Source organism: Rhinolophus ferrumequinum, chromosome 24, assembly GCF_004115265.2.
Source record: "Rhinolophus ferrumequinum isolate MPI-CBG mRhiFer1 chromosome 24, mRhiFer1_v1.p, whole genome shotgun sequence".
In the NCBI taxonomy this organism is placed as follows: Eukaryota; Metazoa; Chordata; class Mammalia; order Chiroptera; family Rhinolophidae; genus Rhinolophus; species Rhinolophus ferrumequinum.
Genome location: NC_046307.1, coordinates 15,093,192 through 15,111,405, shown reverse-complemented (window position 1 = coordinate 15,111,405; position 18,214 = coordinate 15,093,192). Strand labels below are relative to the sequence as shown.

General features: G+C 31.8%; 1 protein-coding gene across 3 annotated transcripts in view; it reads right to left on the bottom strand.

The window, feature by feature from the left end:
* ANKHD1 (ankyrin repeat and KH domain containing 1) overlaps positions 1-18,214 on the bottom strand; it is a 103,096-nt gene that overhangs the window by 18,400 nt on the left and 66,482 nt on the right. For all 3 annotated transcript variants that reach the window (XM_033095844.1, XM_033095845.1, XM_033095843.1), the window contains 7 exons: positions 16,487-16,614; positions 16,132-16,275; positions 15,151-15,253; positions 7,180-7,938; positions 1,308-1,453; positions 1,034-1,145; positions 400-545 (listed from right to left, as the gene is read on the bottom strand). In XM_033095844.1, the coding sequence (XP_032951735.1) occupies positions 400-545; positions 1,034-1,145; positions 1,308-1,453; positions 7,180-7,938; positions 15,151-15,253; positions 16,132-16,275; positions 16,487-16,614 (1,538 nt within the window). The remainder of the gene's footprint in view (positions 1-399; positions 546-1,033; positions 1,146-1,307; positions 1,454-7,179; positions 7,939-15,150; positions 15,254-16,131; positions 16,276-16,486; positions 16,615-18,214) is intronic.

Sequence of the window (18,214 nt, the reverse complement as noted above, 5' to 3'; positions counted from 1 at the left end):
ATCTGACATTTTAATTAGGCCCTATGTATTCAAATATCAGCATAAGAGAAACGGATTCAATTTCACATCAAGGAATTCAGAGCTTTGAAACACCAACTGTATTGAAATAATAAGCTGTTACTCTTTCTATTCATCAACTGTTGAGTGATGAATTTGCATTTCAGATGTGTTAGGGTTTTGGTTCATTCAGCCCCAATAAAAGTAAGCATAAAGAGAACTTTTATTTTGCCTAAAGAACAAGAAACAGACTCCTTAAAAGGGCATTTACCATTTTCATTAAATTTAGCATAACGGACGTCAAAACACATGCAGGTTTTTTTGTTTAGCTCAATTACTAAGCATATGCATATTTTAAATAGAAGCAAAATGTTTACAAAATGAAAATTAACATTGACACACCTCCTGGCGTCCACCAGAACATGCCAAAGAAAGTGGAGTATCCTTAGTTCGTTCAGATTGTGCTTCTATATCTCCACCTTTATCCAAAAGGATTTCAACAACTCCAACATGCCCAGCTGTTGCTGCCAGGATCAGTGGTGTGAAACCTAAATCAGAAAATAAAAATCTCAAACAAATCTGTGGTTTTTACTTATCAAGCCACTGTTTCCAATTGTCTATTGTTTTAGTAGAAAAAGTCTTTAGGGCAGATACTTATAACCATTTAAATAAAACTTCTTTAAACCCTAATTTGTCAGTGACAAAAATCCATAAACGCCTGATAAAAAGGAAATGCTGTCAAACAAAACAATCAAGTGTATGCTCATAATGAACTTTGATACCTCTGCATGCTCTACTTTTGGGTTAAGGAGAAAGGCAACCACAACTTGCTGTACTTCACTGATGAATCTCCAGTCTAATTTTTGAATTTTTGGAAAAGAATTTGGCTCTGTAGATGAACACATCTGGATATTCCTAATTGAAATACGTTTACCCATATTTTCAATGAGGTAGTCTAGGAACTACTTACTGAGAGTGAAAAGACTGTTTTCTGTGTAACTACACTTAGACTTTATTTCTGACTAACATTTCTTACCTTTTTTGTCTCTGTGCTCAATTTTAGCATCTCGTGCAATGAGTACGGATACAAGTTCTTCATGACCACCTGCACAAGCTAATGTTAATGCTGTGTCATGATTGCTCTCAGTCTAGAAGGGAAAAAAATAACTTAGATTTTGTTTTGTTTACAACAGCGTTATCAGTTGAAGAGCAAGCAATATTTTCACAATGAATGCACAATGATAATTTTCCTTTCCAAACAAAGAAAATCAAAATGTGCAAAGTAAGTTTAAATACAGCAGTCTACTCACATGCGCGTCAATGTCAACTGAAGGATACACAGGGGGCATAGACTGAGAAGCCACATTGCTTGGAGACTGTGAACAGGGTTCAGGTGTAAGACATTCTGTGGTCTGAGAGGAACTGTTTGAACCAGTAGGCACTCTGCTACTCACAGCTGAAAAACAATATTGATATTGTTGAATTCTACTTAAAAAGTAAAGTCATTTATATACAAAAAATTCAGAAAACATAAAATTCTACAGCAGTAATATAATGTAGTCGTTAAATCATAAGCTTTGGAGTCAGATGAACCTATGTTTGAATCCCAGTTCCACCAGTGACTTTCTGATCTTGACCAAGTAATTAAACCTCTCAGAGCCTCAATTTTCCTGATGTACAAGACAGGGATGATAATAATAGAACCTGCCTTGTAAGGTTGTTGGAAAGACTACTTGAATTAATGCAGGTAAAATACTTAGCACGGTGCCAGGTATTTAATACAATACAACAGATGGAAGCCTTTTACATTGTCAGTAGGGAGAAAATAGTTTCCAAAAAAAAAAAATGAATTTTATATCTTAATTTGTAAAAGGCAATTAGATAAAAATATCCTGAAAATAATGCAAAAAAATAAAAATAAAAATAAGGGGAGAACAAGTTAGACTATTTCTCACATAAATAGCAGAGAGCATGCATCTTTAAAATTCAGTATTTACTTTGAAAATTTACTAAAATGAAATCAATGTTGGAAAATCAAACTATTTTAAAAATAAACATTGTAACTTTTATTTGGGATCTCATCTGGTGTGTTTGAAAACTGAAGTTAATTGAAATTATATCTTTATGTCTCTGCGTATTTCTTATGTTTCATTAGAGATGGAGTTTACCTCACAGAGGGGGAAACAGGACCTCTGTCAGAGGGATGTTGTAAGTTGCCCATGTGATAATGAATGAAAAACATTTAACACAGTGTTTGGTATACGGTAAGTACTCAATAAATTTAATTATCCAGTATTTTAGAGGACTTTCAGTACTATTATTCACTATATTGAAAATAAAAACACTACTCAAGAAAGAAAAAAACTCAGAAAAAATATAATCATTAATAATATAGAAAAAGACAACAAAGCTTCAGGGATGGCAATAAACTTCTATTACCCAGAATAAAAGTCAATAAAAAACACAGAGGTCTTAAAGGAAAATGTAAGCATTCCAAGTGTTGGAGAATGTTTTCTCTAGATTTTTAATAGATCTGGATTTCAATCCAGGATACTGTTCACAAGTGTGAATGACTAAGTTTAGTATATAACTTCTGTAAATAACAGCAAATTTTAAGATGTTCAAATACGTTTCTATATGAGCTGTCCACCCTCTTCCCCACCAATATAATATATATATATATATATATATATATATATATATATATATATATATATATAAATATAATTATCTTGGCAATATGAATTTCTGCAGCTTCTGTCACCACATAACTATACATAATTTAACTATCCATTTACAAATAGGAATTATTATTATATATATTTGTCTCACCTATAAGAACATGCACGTGGAAAAAGAGCTTTAAAATATTTGGTCATTCAATGAATTAAGAGCAGATAATATTTTGTTATACTTCCTCAAAATAGCTGACATATTTGGAAAACAGCCCCAGAAAGCAAGACACTGAAGACTGATATACAGCATGATATAAGATTTTAACAGTGGTCTCATAATAGTAACATATATCTTACTAAAGAACTACTTTTCTATCATTATTTTGTTTATTCATGTTATCTTTTTGCTATTATGAAAAACAGATATTTAAAAAATTTTTAAATAGTTGATTAGAATGGTATGCCAGATTGTGGTGTTATAAAAGACTTTACAGAGTTGACTTTTAAAAAATGCTTTTGTGCATTTAACAGCTCTATTACCAAAAATGTATTGTTACATCAACTATTATACATTTTCTACAACATTATCGTAGAAACATTTTTCCCTCCTTGCAATGACAATCAGAAACATTCCATAGAAGTGACTTTAATAGAATTAATTACACATTAAAGGTTATAAAAATAAAACTAGAAAGTAGCAAAGATATAAAGGTACATGTGGAATAAAAGTTTTATTAAGATAACATTATACCAGGACCATGACATTTTCACAAATCCTAAAATGTTTTCTACCTCTGAACAAACTGTCTGAAAATGACTAAGATCATTACCACAAAAGTCACTATATAATTCAAATTAAATTTATGCACTATTCTAAAATGGGGTGATAAAAGAATTAAGTGTAATATTCTACTTAATTATTTATGAAATTTAAGATAGTTTTGTAGGCAATATGGAAGATAACAATAAACCTTACTATATAAAAATCTCAGATACTAGGTGTACATAAACTATGTTGTAAGGTTTTAATAAATTAAACCACTATAATCTGTTCTGTATAAGATAGAAGGTGCCAAAAAAAGTATGCATATTTTAAGAAAGGAAAACACTACTAAGATTATAATACTCAATATATACCGATAAAAAAAGACGAATACAAGTCATGTGCATACATTTTTTGGCATCCTTGTTAGTAACTCTATTAGTGTCACATAAATAAATAAAAATGCATACGTAAAATATTAACATCTAGTAGAGAAAATTATTGATATTTTATTGTAAATTCCCTCAGAAATGAGAGGATTTCCTAATTACCTTTTTATTCTTAAGCCTACATGAACTACCGCAGGATTATTTAAAGTAAAATCCTTTTGAACTGGAATTTGTTTAAGAGAGACTACTAAGGTGCCAACAGCAGTAACAATGTGCTAAAGTCACAAAACTATACTCAGCCTTACCTGCACATCAAATCTTGATATAAAAGTAATACAGAAATTTTTATTTAATAGAATTTAGAAGTCTAAGGAAATAACAATATCTTTAAGATAAATTCAGAACTTCAAGTTCAATCAGATGCATGCATGTTACATCTAAGGTTTTCAAACCTGGCTGAACTTACTTTGAATCTTGGCACTTACTAGCAACAAAATTTCCATAAGCCTCAGTTTTTCAACAGAAAACCAGGTGGGAAAAGTACCATGTCATAGGATTATTATTAATAGCCCATGAGATAATGCATATAAAGTATTTAGCACAGAGCTTGGTACACGGTAAGTGCTCAATAAATAAATAAATTAATATTAGTTGATTTTTAGCGAATCTTCTTTATATATTAATGATATTCTTATTAGATATTTCTAGAATTGCTCAATGGTCAAAGCTATTTTGAATTTCTTTAAATTGTTTTAAATTTTCAGACCTCACCTCTAGACACTTGAACTGAGAATCACTTGCTATTGTGCTAATCTCTAAAACCCAACCCTTACTTTCAGAAGAAAAGGACCTTAGCTCCTGATCAAGAGTTTACATACATTCTGTCAGGACCACATCAAGTACGACACAAATACAACTACATACTAAAAGACTAAGTCAGTCAGCTAAACAAGTCACGAAATTAGTAAATTATGTAGCTAACAACTCATTATTATCATGACAAGTTTTGAGAATCTAACAGCAACAAAGAAAAATACTTCTATAAAGAGTGAAATTTATTGCTATTATAAATGAATATTCTTTAAAGTAAAACTCTAAGATGTACAGTATTCACTCCTTTATTAAATACAAAGGATGAGAACTAGATTTAATTTACGTAAAATTAATCTTTGATCTATATACTCCTATCAATTTTAACATATACAATTGTAGAATTACGTATTTGCCTAATTAATCCTTATCTAATTTCTTTCACCTGTAATTAAAAAAATTAAGAGAAACTTGGACTTAATGAAATAACTTTTTTTTAAACTAATGGAGACAGTTCATTATAATCAACAAAGAAAATCTAATTCTTGCTATACATTTTAAAACAGATAACCTCCATAAAAATGGAAATTTTTATATGAAAAAAATTTTTGTATTTATTGGCTGACTTAAAAGTTAAAGCTTATGAATAAAAGAACATTGCACAATATGGTAGGCCATCTATCACTAGACATTAATGTCTAACAGAAATGAAATATTATTAGTTTATATTAACATTATATATAATTAAAAGATGTATTCTAAATCAGCTTTTTGAAGTTTCAGGTGAACTTTGTAAAACACCATTTCAATTTAACAAATATTTCAGTGAAATAAAATTTGACCTCCCCTACAAGAACCATCCAACCATCTGTTAATACTATCATAAAGTTCCTATCTACAAGTTACCTTCAAAATTGTTGACATTCTTTAAAACAAACAAACAAACAAAAAACACGTCCTAAGTTAGAACAAAACTAGACTGATCAATAATATGGGTTTCATAGCTGCAAACTGAGTATTTAATTAGGAACATTATAATGCTACTTGTAGAACCATGAGTCTTAAAAATGTTACTCTTAGGTCACAAGTTTCATTATTATTCATAATCATATTTCACACTCTAATATCTGCTTTTACTCAGATTAGAAACTAGAACTATAAATGAACTATAAAGCTTATTCATAATTTATAGCAACTCTCAAAGTTAATGACACAAAGTTAATTTGAGTTAAGTGGCTGTGGGCTGAAGATACAAAAATCCAAATTAAAGAATAAAGAATCTAACTCTTTGAAACATTTCCCAGCATTTTTATTTTCTTTACAGAAACTAAGATATCCCTCCTCTGCACAGTGATAACTATTACATATCAGAGGAGCCTCACAGGCAGTATTACAATTCTATAACCAATGGAAGTCATATACATGCCCAATAAAATTCCTGATTCAAGTAATCTTATTCCACATTTTAAAAGATTCAGTAAAGATTAGGAAGACTAAAGGCTCACAAAAGAAAGGAAACTGGGATAGCATAATTGGGATAGGAGGAGGGGAGGAGAATATGACAAGAGGAAACAGACAACAGTAAGGAAAAAAATGTTGCAATCAAGAGACAGAGGACTGGCCTGCCTTTGAATATCACTCCAGCTACATCTTAGTTCTCGGTCTTCATCCACTGTCAACAGCCATTCTGGCTGCATTTCTGAACTGGGCTCTCATGGAGGTGATACATTCACCAGCCATCTTTAGGAAGGTAAATGATTAATTGCACTGTTTTCCCACTGCTGCAAGGACAATGAAAGGGAAAGTAAACTTGTGCACCTCATTTCATATCTAGTTGTAATTTTCCACAAAAAAATAAACAGAAACATATACTTTAAGGTTACCAGGCCTTTCTTTTCCTTTTTTTCGTGTGTGTGTGTGTGTGTGTGTGTGTGTGTTTGTGAGGGAGGGTGTGTGTGTTTGTCTGTGTGCTTTCATCAAGACAGTTAACATAAAAATCCCAATCTCTAAATCATCACCAAGTTCACAATAAGTTCTGTATACTTTAAATCTTCTAACCACAAATACTGTATCAACATGGAATGCTTATAGTTTTCTCTGGACATCCCTTTAATTAGAAATATTTAAATTGATCTAATAAAACTATAAATAAAGAAAAAGCAATGTGATTTAGAATTCTGATTTCCAAACATCAAAACACTAGCAGGAAAATTTAATGTATAATCTTATGTGAATATCTCTAAAGCCTACAAAGAAATTCTACTTTGAGGTCTCCTACCAAAGACAAAACACAGGGTGGTTTTGATACCAAATGTCTAAAATAAAGGATCATGGCAACTTTATTTCTTTGCCTTTGCAAATAACAAAAAAGAAGAGGGAAAAACACACTTTTGTGTGTTAGTGCTATTGAGTTTAATTAAATTCACTTCCAAAACACCTCAGAAATACGTAATTTTACGATGGTAAAATACAAAGTTGGTGTTTTGTAAAGAAGTTGAGCACACAGATTAAAGAGAAATTATTACAGATATATTTCTTAACCCACCTGCTATCAGGTCATCAAGAGTGTCGGTAAGCGTCTGGGCTGGAGTTGCAACCATTAGTCCATCTGGTTCTTGAACTAACAGCCCCTGATCATGTCCAGTAATAGCAATCTGAGGCTGTCCTATAATCTGATGATTACCTGATACTTTCTGAAGTTCAAGAGAATTTGTCCCATTAGAACCTAAGTCACTGGAAAAGTTACACTGTGGAGATGATAAAGGCTGGACTGGGACAAAACCAATTTGTTCTGCCGATGGTGGAGACTGTTGCTCATCATCAACATCATTATCTTTAAATAAGATTGTGTCAACCTGAGGTAACTCTGAAAAGTGATCCTCTAGGAGACTACCATCTCCTTCCCCTTCTGGGAAGACTCCTCTATGAGAGCACTGCTGGTGTAGAGATACTGTGTCTTTCTGACCTTTGGTTTCCAAGTATTCTTTGGTAAATTGCTGCTGTGTTTTCATCTGCAACTGCCTTTCCACTTTCTGCAGTTCTTTCAGTATTTTCTTCTTCTTCTGGACTTGCTCTTCTCTGTTCTTTTTAAGTTCTTCTATCTTATCTTTGTTCAGAGGTTCACCTTGAATTAACTCCAATGACTTAAGCTGTGCTTTTTCAATAGCACTAATTCTTTGTCCCAGTTCATTCAGCTTGCCTTCAGTCTCCTCTACTATGCACTCCAAAGGCTGGTATGGGTGAAAAGGTGGCAGTACGTCCTGATCTGCTACCTGCAGGGAACTGGACTTCTGCTTGGATGTACCTAAGCACATGAAAAATGTTTGAAAAAGTGCCATGCTAAAAAAAAAAAAAAAAAAATCAGCTCCCCCTCCCACACACACGGACCTCCCTCCCCAAACCCTTATAACTAATGCTGTAGAATGAATGTTCAAAGATTCACACAGTGATAGGTAAAGACAATACTCATCTATTTCACACAGCACAAACTGGGAAGAGGTTGCCAATTCAAAAAAATGTGAATTTTTTATTAAAAAAAAAATCTAACCTTTAGGATAGGAAGATTTTGGAAATTAAGACAGTGGCAGAGAGAAAAGAAAATCAAAGAGGGAAAAAAATATCAAAATTCTGCTTATTTGATGGGACTTTTTAAAGAACATCAAATCTAAAGTAGTATCAAAATAGTGTTAGGATACTATCAATGTGTGTTAACTTACTGCCCAACTGTTCTTTCCACAACATTAACTGTGTAAGTAAAGGTTACTACAAGAAACTGTAACTTGTAGATCAAAGTCTTTTTCAAGTTGCCAAAATGTTTCTCTTAATATATCAAAATATAATGTGAAATCATTTTTTTCAAGACATATCCTTCTAAAATTATCCATTAAATAAGTCTTGAACACTTCTGTATCTGAACACTATATTAAACCTATATCACAAAGGACAATTATTTTGAGTTTAAATAACTTCTTTATGTAAAAGTCTATTAGAGAAATAAAAAAAGGAATTTTACTTAGGAGAAAATCAGATTCCCCATATAGGATTACTCATGTCGATGATGTATGTTAAAAATGAAGCAAATATGTATTATTTTAAGGTTTTTGAATCACACTTAAGTTACTCTTCTCATGAAAACACAATGATCAATATTAACAATCCTAACATCTGGACATAAAAATGGAGGAAATATAAAATAACTACTTTGAGATAAATTCAAGGCTTACGCTTATTTAGGAAGAACTGGAACTATTCAGCAATAAAAAGGAATAAACTATCCTGCAACACAAATGAACCTTGAAAACATTATGCTAAGTGAAAGAAGACACAAAAGACCACATACTGTGCAATTTCATTTGTGTCAAATTTATAGAGAAAGGGCAAATCTATAGAGATAGAAAGGAAAGTAGTGGTAGCCTGGGGTTATAGTGGTGAGAATGAGGATTGATCATAAACAGGCATGAGAGATCTTTTTGGAGTGATGGAAATGTTCTAAAACTAGATGGTGGTGATGGTTGCACAACTCTGTAAACTTATTAATACTCATTGCATTGTACACTTAAAATGAGTGAACTTCATGGTATGTAAACTAAACAATGAAGCTGTTTTGAAAAAAGAACTGGGTAAAAAAAATAGTTGTCTCTACTCTTTTGGATTGCAGTCAACATATATGAATAACATAGATAACTTAAGAATTTTAAAAATAAAAACTTCCAATTCATTTAAAATAATTCTCAAGTCCAAAGGAAAAAAGTCACCCCTTAGATGTTAAAATGCTCTGAATTGCAAGAGGCTGACAACACCACTAGAGAGAAAACTTCAGAGATTCCATTGTTGTTTGCTAGGAGATCTTAAAACTGCAGGTAGCTCAAACACCTGCAACATGTTATTATTGGAAAAGTCTAATAGTTTTTGTCTGCTAGACACTGTCTTTAAAAAGGTCAGAAGACCACAGTTCCAAAAACACTGCCATCCCTTTAAGAGACTGAATTATTCTTTAAAATCAAATTTCAGCAACATGTAGTGTCTATATTCAATTTTATATTTCTATCTCAGCGAAGTGGTGGAGAAAGACTTGATTCTTTCAGAGCAAAAGCCTTTAGCTTTGAGAGATAATTTTATACCTATTTCCATAAGATCATATAGGAATCCATGGTCCTACGATTTATTTGTTCAAAGTACCTAATGACAACAGCTAAGTAGAGGGAAGTTAACTGGCATGAATAGCAATATATGAATCTGCTAGCCCAGCAAGGAAAATTTCAGTTGTGTGATAAAGCTCCTTTAAACCCTTATATAGTTGGTATGTAATTTGTATATAAGAATAAAGAAATCCATGTAAGAGTTCAACACTAACCAGACTGGTAATTATATGACCACAATGGATGGTCACAAATTTAAAAATCTTATAAATAATAAGATGATCCAAAATAAGACTAGAATTTTGAGGACAGTAATAGATAGGAATGGCCCTTTCTTGTTAACAAATAAGATGCAAGAAGCTTAGAGCACAAAATTACTAAAAGTAACTTATTTAACTGAATAAAAGACTGTAAGCCCAGAACACATGTAGCAGTAAAAACAAAGGATGGTGACAGTAATGCACAAAAAGCAGTTCTTCCCCAAAAAGCCAATTGTTGAGTATCTGTAACCAGGGAGTTAGTGGGATTGCCTAAATACCCACCAAAGCACTAACACAAGCTAGGAACATCAAGAATAAGCCAGGTTGGTGAAAATTAAATCATGTCACCTACTCATTCCTAGAAGCTGAAGCAACACCTTCCATTTTGGGGATAAGTAGAGAATGTGACAAGTATCCTTTTAGCAACAAAATTTTCAGTAGGTAGGAATGTAGTAGTACAAGACGTCAGAAAATAAGAGTTCGAACTCCTTCCAATACCTCCCACTATTAGATATAAATAAATAATTCTATTCATTGGTGACATTATAAAGTACTATCTAGGAATGTAGGTAAAGTCTCATCTCATCTCTTTGGTTTGGTTTCTATCCTACTTCTTGAATTCTCACTTTTCCTCCATTAATAAAAGTAGAAAAAGTTTGTAATAGGAAACCATGATATAGAGACAGCTTAGAATGTGGCCTTTATTTATTTATTTTTTTATGGGCGTGAGGGAATGAGGTAGACATATACTTGCCAAATATTTAGTTTACTATTGAAATGAGTTAATTATGTCAATCATCTTTGTGTCTAAAATAATTAGTATACTGTGTAATAGAAAAATAATGGCCAAAGGATAAAATACATGACATAGAGATAGATCTAGATTTGGTTTCGTATTTCCTTACTTTGTTTTGTCTAATCAAATTTAAACCTTGTTCTGCAATTCCTTTGCTTTCTTACATCACCACACTACCAGAATGATTTTTAAACAGCATTCCCAACTGACTCTTAAACAGAAATAGAAAAAATTGTTGATGAAGTAAAATGGAAAAAACAGTACATCAAATGTAGTAGAGTATATATTATCTATTGGAATTTGTGTTTGGATAAGTAGATGTATATTGTAGCCTGGGTTGCAATATAAAATATTTCTTATTGTGGTCACAGTCAAATATGAAAGCCACTGGCCTCAAATTGACTCATTTTTTTTCTTTATGTCTAAATATCTGTCTCAAAATTTCCCAAAGTAGCAGGGTATGCTATACATCTTTAACACAGTAAGGTTAACCGAGAATGTCCAAAGAGAGAGCATTTATGTTACATGCAAAGAGACTAATTCAAGCTTCTTCCTTTTCCTATAAACAGTTATATGTCAAAAGACATTATTAAATTGGGGCATATGTAAATCCATGTTAAGCCTGCTTATATAATGGAAATCAACTGAAATAGAGAATATGACTAGTAAAATTTCCATAAGAACACTCAATTTCATTCACTGTTCACATATTGTTTTCTGTACACTTTCAATGATTTGATTAAAAAAATGAGACCTTTTCATGTTACCTATTCTGATAAACAACTCTGGGATATAAAGCAGCATGTTAATTTAATTCTTACTTTACATTTATATTTGTTTTCAATCTTTTCCCCATCACTCTAGAATACTACTTCTCGATTAATTTTTTAAAACATCATCTTTAATCACAATGTGTCTCTTCTTATAAAAATTCTTAGTAATTTTCTTTTGCCTTCAGAATAATCTATATATTCTTAGCCTGGCATTCGTTAGTTTGTTCAACAAATACTTTTAACATTTAGTACAATCAAGGCATAGTGGACCATACAAAGATGAACAATATAAACCCTGCCCTTTAGGAGCTTACAGTCTAAAAGAGATAAAGATGTACAAGTCCAAATATAATGATAAAGCCAAGGGTGGCAGGCATGGAAATGGAGTATAATATAGGAACCCTTATTCATTGCTGGTGGGAGTGCAAACTGCTGTAGTCATTCTAGAGAGCAATTTGTAGTACTCTGTCAGATAAACATTATGCATTCCTATGATAGGCAATTCTGCTCCTAAGTTTATCCCAGAGAAATTCTCACACAGATCCACAACGGGGGCATACCAGGATTTTCATCACAGCATTGTCTGTGATGGTGAGGAATTAGAGGCAATCTGGGCACCCATCACTGGGAGAAAGAACAGGTAAAAAAAATGGAGGATATACAGGGTGAAGTACTGTGCTGCAGGCAGAAACAATCTAGAGGTAGACACATAAATAGATCTTAAAAACAGTGTTGAGTGAAAAAAGTAAAAATCAAAACGGGATTACAGCACAATACAATTTATGTAAATTAAACATACCTATAAAGTAGTAAACATTTTCTAAGGACAAAACAATCTGCACATCAAACACATCACAATGATTGCTAAGTAGGGAATGGGAAGAGGAATAAAAGGGAATAAGTAAAATAAGTGACGAGCCACAATATCAAAGCACCTTCTATACTTGAGTCCAAAGGGGAGGGGAAGGGATAGGAGTGACCAGATCCAGAAGGAAGATTCAATAAAGTGCTGTAGGAGTTCAGAGAAAAGAAATTACTCCTCAAGAGGGCTTGAGGTACACATGAAAGATGTAGGTTTTGTTTATCTCGACATCATTTAAATGCTCTGCAAAAGATTAATTCTAAATGGTATACCCTGCAAAGAATAATCATGAGTCCTCACTTTTAGAATCTTACAACAAATAAGTTAGATACAACAAATGGCTTCAATCAACAAATTTATTTTAAAAATTGAGTTTGGAAAGGCAAAGCACTGATATTATTTATGTATCCTTTCTCATCTCAATATTCTTAGCTATAGTTAATAAATCTAAATAATGCTAGAAAACTGAGCATATCATTCTCACTTAGTTTCACATTTTGTTTACAGAGGCGATTCTGAGGACTGTCAGACGCCACCTAGAATCACGAATCCTTGAAAACCAACAACAGGTAAGTGAGATTAGTTGCCTAAATCAGGAGAACGTTGGTCAAGATAGATGAAGCCTAGACAAATATAAAACACTTAGATAAGATTTAAGGGCATGAAAATATTTTAAAAGGATGCAGATATGAATAATAAAAAGACATTTAATTTAAAAGTGAATGTTATAAGAACTTGAAAAGATGATTGCTAAAAGAAGAAAATAAGAAAATCTTGGAGAATAAGGACACTTCTTCCATCCCTAATCATATTTGCAACACAGATGTAATATACAGACTTAGAAAAAATAAAAGCGTCAAACAGCAATTTCATCACTCAAAGGAACTTCTTTAGAGACATAATGAAAAGTTTTAAGGAAAAGAAGCCACTTTAAGGAGAAAAATGCAATAATATATCTTTAATAATTTAAGATAGGTTTTTCTATGTATCCTGTCGATTCAGTGTGCACTTTTATATCAGGTATGAATTATTTCCTAATTCATAGTGATATAATATTCCATGATGGACATGATATATTTTCACATTACATTTTAATACAATGCATTATCACAGTTTGATCCTGCCTAAATAAATATTAGGTTGGCAATGCCACTTGGCAGCTGGCAACGGCAAGTGCCCAAGTGTCTAGATGTATGTGTTAATTTTTTCCTTCCCTAATGATTTAGAAAAATGAAAGATTTTTTAAAAGTTTAGTTCATTTTTATACTGTTCAGTAAGTAATAAAACATCAAAATGAAGAAAATAAGTAGACACACTAAATAAGGGATATCTCAGTAAGCAAAAATATGAATACTCATTTGCGTATCAATTTAGAAAAAACACTACCCAAACATTTCAGTTTACTAACATATTAAATCTAAATTTAAAATGTTTAACTTCCTTTCTGTACATACTTCATGTCCTTCCTAGCTTATTTCTTGGTTATTTTGTGGCTCTGTGTTAATAATAAATTCTTTGAAAGATTTCCTATTTAGTACTGAATTTTCCAAGGCAAAGTCACTACGGTCCTCTATAGGGTTTAGCCAAACGAGAAACAACAAAATCAGAGGCATTTAGGTTTAAATATTTTACTAAAGGCTGGCACCCATTATAATGCTCAGATTTCTTAACAAGCACATGCTTAATGTGCTTTTAAGATTAAAAATGGCAGTCTTCATTTTCCGAAAAGTTTGAATAGCTAGGTGTCCAAAGGAAAACTCTAGAATTGGCATAAGTCAGAGAGACTATAGACATTTTATCTCTGAAATTAATAGTTTAGAAATGAAGTAATCCTTGGTGAAGAGCCTCAATATTCTACATTACTAAAATTGATATAATTTTAAAGAAGCTTCTGTTTGGTGCTATAACAGTTACCCCTAACTGTTAGTATTAAAGATACTAGGACATCCAGATCTCATTGTGATTTCAAATATCTGAGACTTGGTTGATTATCATATACTGAATGACACGTGCTCATAAATTTGTTTTTAATACCTTACAAATTACCTATTTTCTTATTTCAGAGAACTCAGATATGACAACTATACATGATTATCAAGCAAAGGTACTTTTTATATCCACAAATGAAAAGACAGCAGAAAAATATCAGAGCTCATAAACTCCTTTAAATAGTGTATATCCTTAATATTCACTTGGATATTATTTATATACTTTTTGATAGTTATTGTCCAGGTTCACGTATTGACAGATGTTAACCCACTATACCCTGCATTACATGAAAGAAACTAAATGTAATTTTTAACTTCTCACTCACTGAATTGAATCAATGCTATAAAGACTTAACTAGACAACACATTTTCATTCCTCATATTATACCACTGTTTAGCTAAAGGATTGTTAAATGGGAAATGAATGTCTGATAAATTTTTGCTACTTTAATATAATCAAGAATTTGGTTTGCTTAAGTATTTTCATCTGTGCCAGATAAAAACTACACCTAGCAGTATGTTAGCAGGAAAATAAGAAGTTATTTTTCCTAGTACGTATGTCTTTTCTATTTTACATAGTCTGTAAAATTATTAGCATTTTCAGAATTACCTACCTCAATTAATCATGGGTACACTTTTATGAATTCATTAAATAGATGATAAAATACCCATTTTAAGGAAAATAATTCAATAACTAACCTTTTTGTACTCCTAATAGGGCAGGGGAGTTCTCCTGTGAAATTCTGTCAGGTTCTTGGGGAGGTACAACCATGGCGAGTGTATGCATTGGTACACGTGGAACCTAAAAAGTCAATTCAGAAAAAAAATAATCTCAGACCAAAGAAAGAACAAAGGCCTATAAATGAAACAGAGATCCTATTGAAGATTTTCTTTATACCACTAAATTTGTATTTTTGTTTCTCAAAAATGAGACAATCTCTGAGAATATTTACTGGACAAATCAGGCAATCTACAAATAGTGAATGATTTAAGTTAAATTCAATTACTATCACTCTCTTATAAGAAGAAAGCCTTCTTGGTTCCAATTATAGCTAGGAGTACAAATCACATATTTACTGGCTGATTTACCCTCATTCAAATTCCACATGGGTCAAAAGAAAAAAAAAATCCAACATATTTCCTGAATTGGAGCATTTTAGCAGTTCTCAGAATAACTTTGTAGAAAAGAACTTAAGATTCCACTGAACTTTGTATACTTAGTATACTCTCTATATTTTTAGGTAGGTTTAAAAATTAATGACTTTTTGGTGCATGTATCCTGGTAAACTATACTTTCCTGGTTGACAAAGTAGCTATCTCTACAATAAATAAAACTGTATTGGGAGATACTAAGCGAAAAGATTTCTTTTGGTTTAAGATTATGCTTAATATATTCATTAGAAAACAAACAACCCTAAAGACCTAGTTGTAGTAAGACAACAACTTGGAACATTTATTTTTATATTCAGTATTGTTTTTTTAAAAACACTTTTTAATAAACAAGATGAAAAACTTTCCATGCACTTTTGAAGAAAATAAATCTTAAAGAATTTAGGATCATGTTTATCTCAAAATGTAATAGAAAACGGAAACAAACCAATTTTGCTTAAAACATTTTAAACAAAACCCCTCAATTTGTAAGAACATTTATATTTACAAATAAGCTCTGTTTTACTTTACCTGAGATTGATCTTGAGAAGGTGGAGTGAGCTGAGACACATCTGTGGTAGGAACTGACAGAACGTTGTTTGGATAATCCAATAGGTAAGAAACAACATTAGTATGGCCACCTTTTGCAGCTTCAATGAGCATTGTTGAACCATCCTGAGAAAAATTCACACCATAGTTAATTATTTGTAAATTTCTTCTTCTAATATGATTATGATACACATTTAGTTTCTTATATCTGTGTCATATAAAATCAAAACTCATTTAAATAGTAATGAATATTATACACTAAGTGATCAAACATACATATTTTTATATATTTTAATAGTAATGTATATATTAATTCAGTTATTTTTAAGTAGGATACCTTGAGTCGATGAGTAGGGTCCGCCCCATGAGCCAAGAGTAGCTCAACAACTGCCAGGTGACCTCCTGCACATGCCAATGACACCACTGTATGATCATTATTGGCTGTAGCTCTGTTCACATTAGCACCTTCAAAGAGAAATAAACAGCAATCTTAGCAAAAGTTGGAATCAAGCCAGTTCACAGACAATTATCATTTTAAAGATTTTTTTTGAACTACAACACAGATACAAAAAAGGAGAATAAATCATTAGTGTACAGTCTGAAAATTTTTCACAAAGTAAGCACACCTGTGTCACCAGCACCCAGATCAAGAAATAGAACATTATCCACATACCAGAAGTCCCACCTTGTGTCCCCTTTCAGTCAGTACCCACCCCTCCAATGGTAACTACTATCCTGACTTCCAAACTGGTTTTAGTTTTTGAATTTTATATGAATGAAATCATACAGTGTACTCTTTTGTATGTGTCTGGCTTCTTTCGCACAATATAATATTTGTGAGATTCATCCACATTGTTGCGCGTAGTTGCAGTTCGTTCATTCAATATCACTTTTAAAATGGAAAATCTAGAAGACTAAGATTAATAAATATATATAGGTTAACATAATCATCAAATAATACCGTTGTATGAAACTCAAAACGTTTCAAAGACATTTTTGATTCACTTCTAGAAAGTGGCAATATAGCCAGGTCTCAAAGTAGAGAAAACAGAATTTTTTAAACCATATTTAAGAGAAATATAATTCTTCATATTGTGTATTTTAAAAGTCAGAGGGATTTGGATATGAAGAGAAGACATAAGGTTATCCAAATATGTTATCTGAAAAGCTATCAAGCAAGTTGTTCAATAGCTATGTACAACATGACTTGAGAAAATCTAAATGCAAAATCTTTTCTTAGCCTCTTTTTAATAAGCTGTTTTTCACCCTGGAAAAAAGAATTGGTTTTTAGTTCAACTACCTTTTATAACCCCAAAAGGTCTCAACTAAATAGTTAAGATTATACCAATATTCATTCTTCCTACTTCCTTAATTCCAAACTTACTTTATGAAGAGAAAAATAAACTTATGGTTGAAACTACTATTATTAATTTATTTAATTTTCATAAATATCCAGCTGAGCCTAATCCTAACTTTCATAAAAGCACCTTTGGGGAAAGGCAAGGCACACCAATGAACAGCCTTACATTAGCAACATGAGATTATTTTTAAAGTTTTTAATAGTAAATGTAAATGATAGGACTGGTTAGCATAGTCCTTTATAAGCCTAGAAAGGTTATATTCAAATATTCCTACTCCTGACAAGCCTGATTATATGCTTAGCAGGGTCATTGTTGGGTATGATTAGGTAACATCTTTAGTAAAGGAGCATGAAAAAACTCCAAAGGTCATCCATTTGTTTATTACTTCTGTGTGGTTGAGGTAAATTGTTTTTTACAGACTATGTTATAACATTATAAAGATATGCCTTACTTGGTAGCAAAAATGTGATGTGAAGAAAATCTAGTTTTATCCAATTAAAGAAGAAAACAAGTATATTTAAAATGATAAAACATTACACTGCATTCTTAATGGCAAAAAATGTCAGAATTTTATTGGAATAGAGATATAAAATGTTTATTTTAATAGTACATCACCTGAGTAAACCCTCTTTGCATTTTACCATCCTATCCTAGGACTTTCATCAGATGCCAGAGTACCTCGATCACTATAATACAGAATTAGG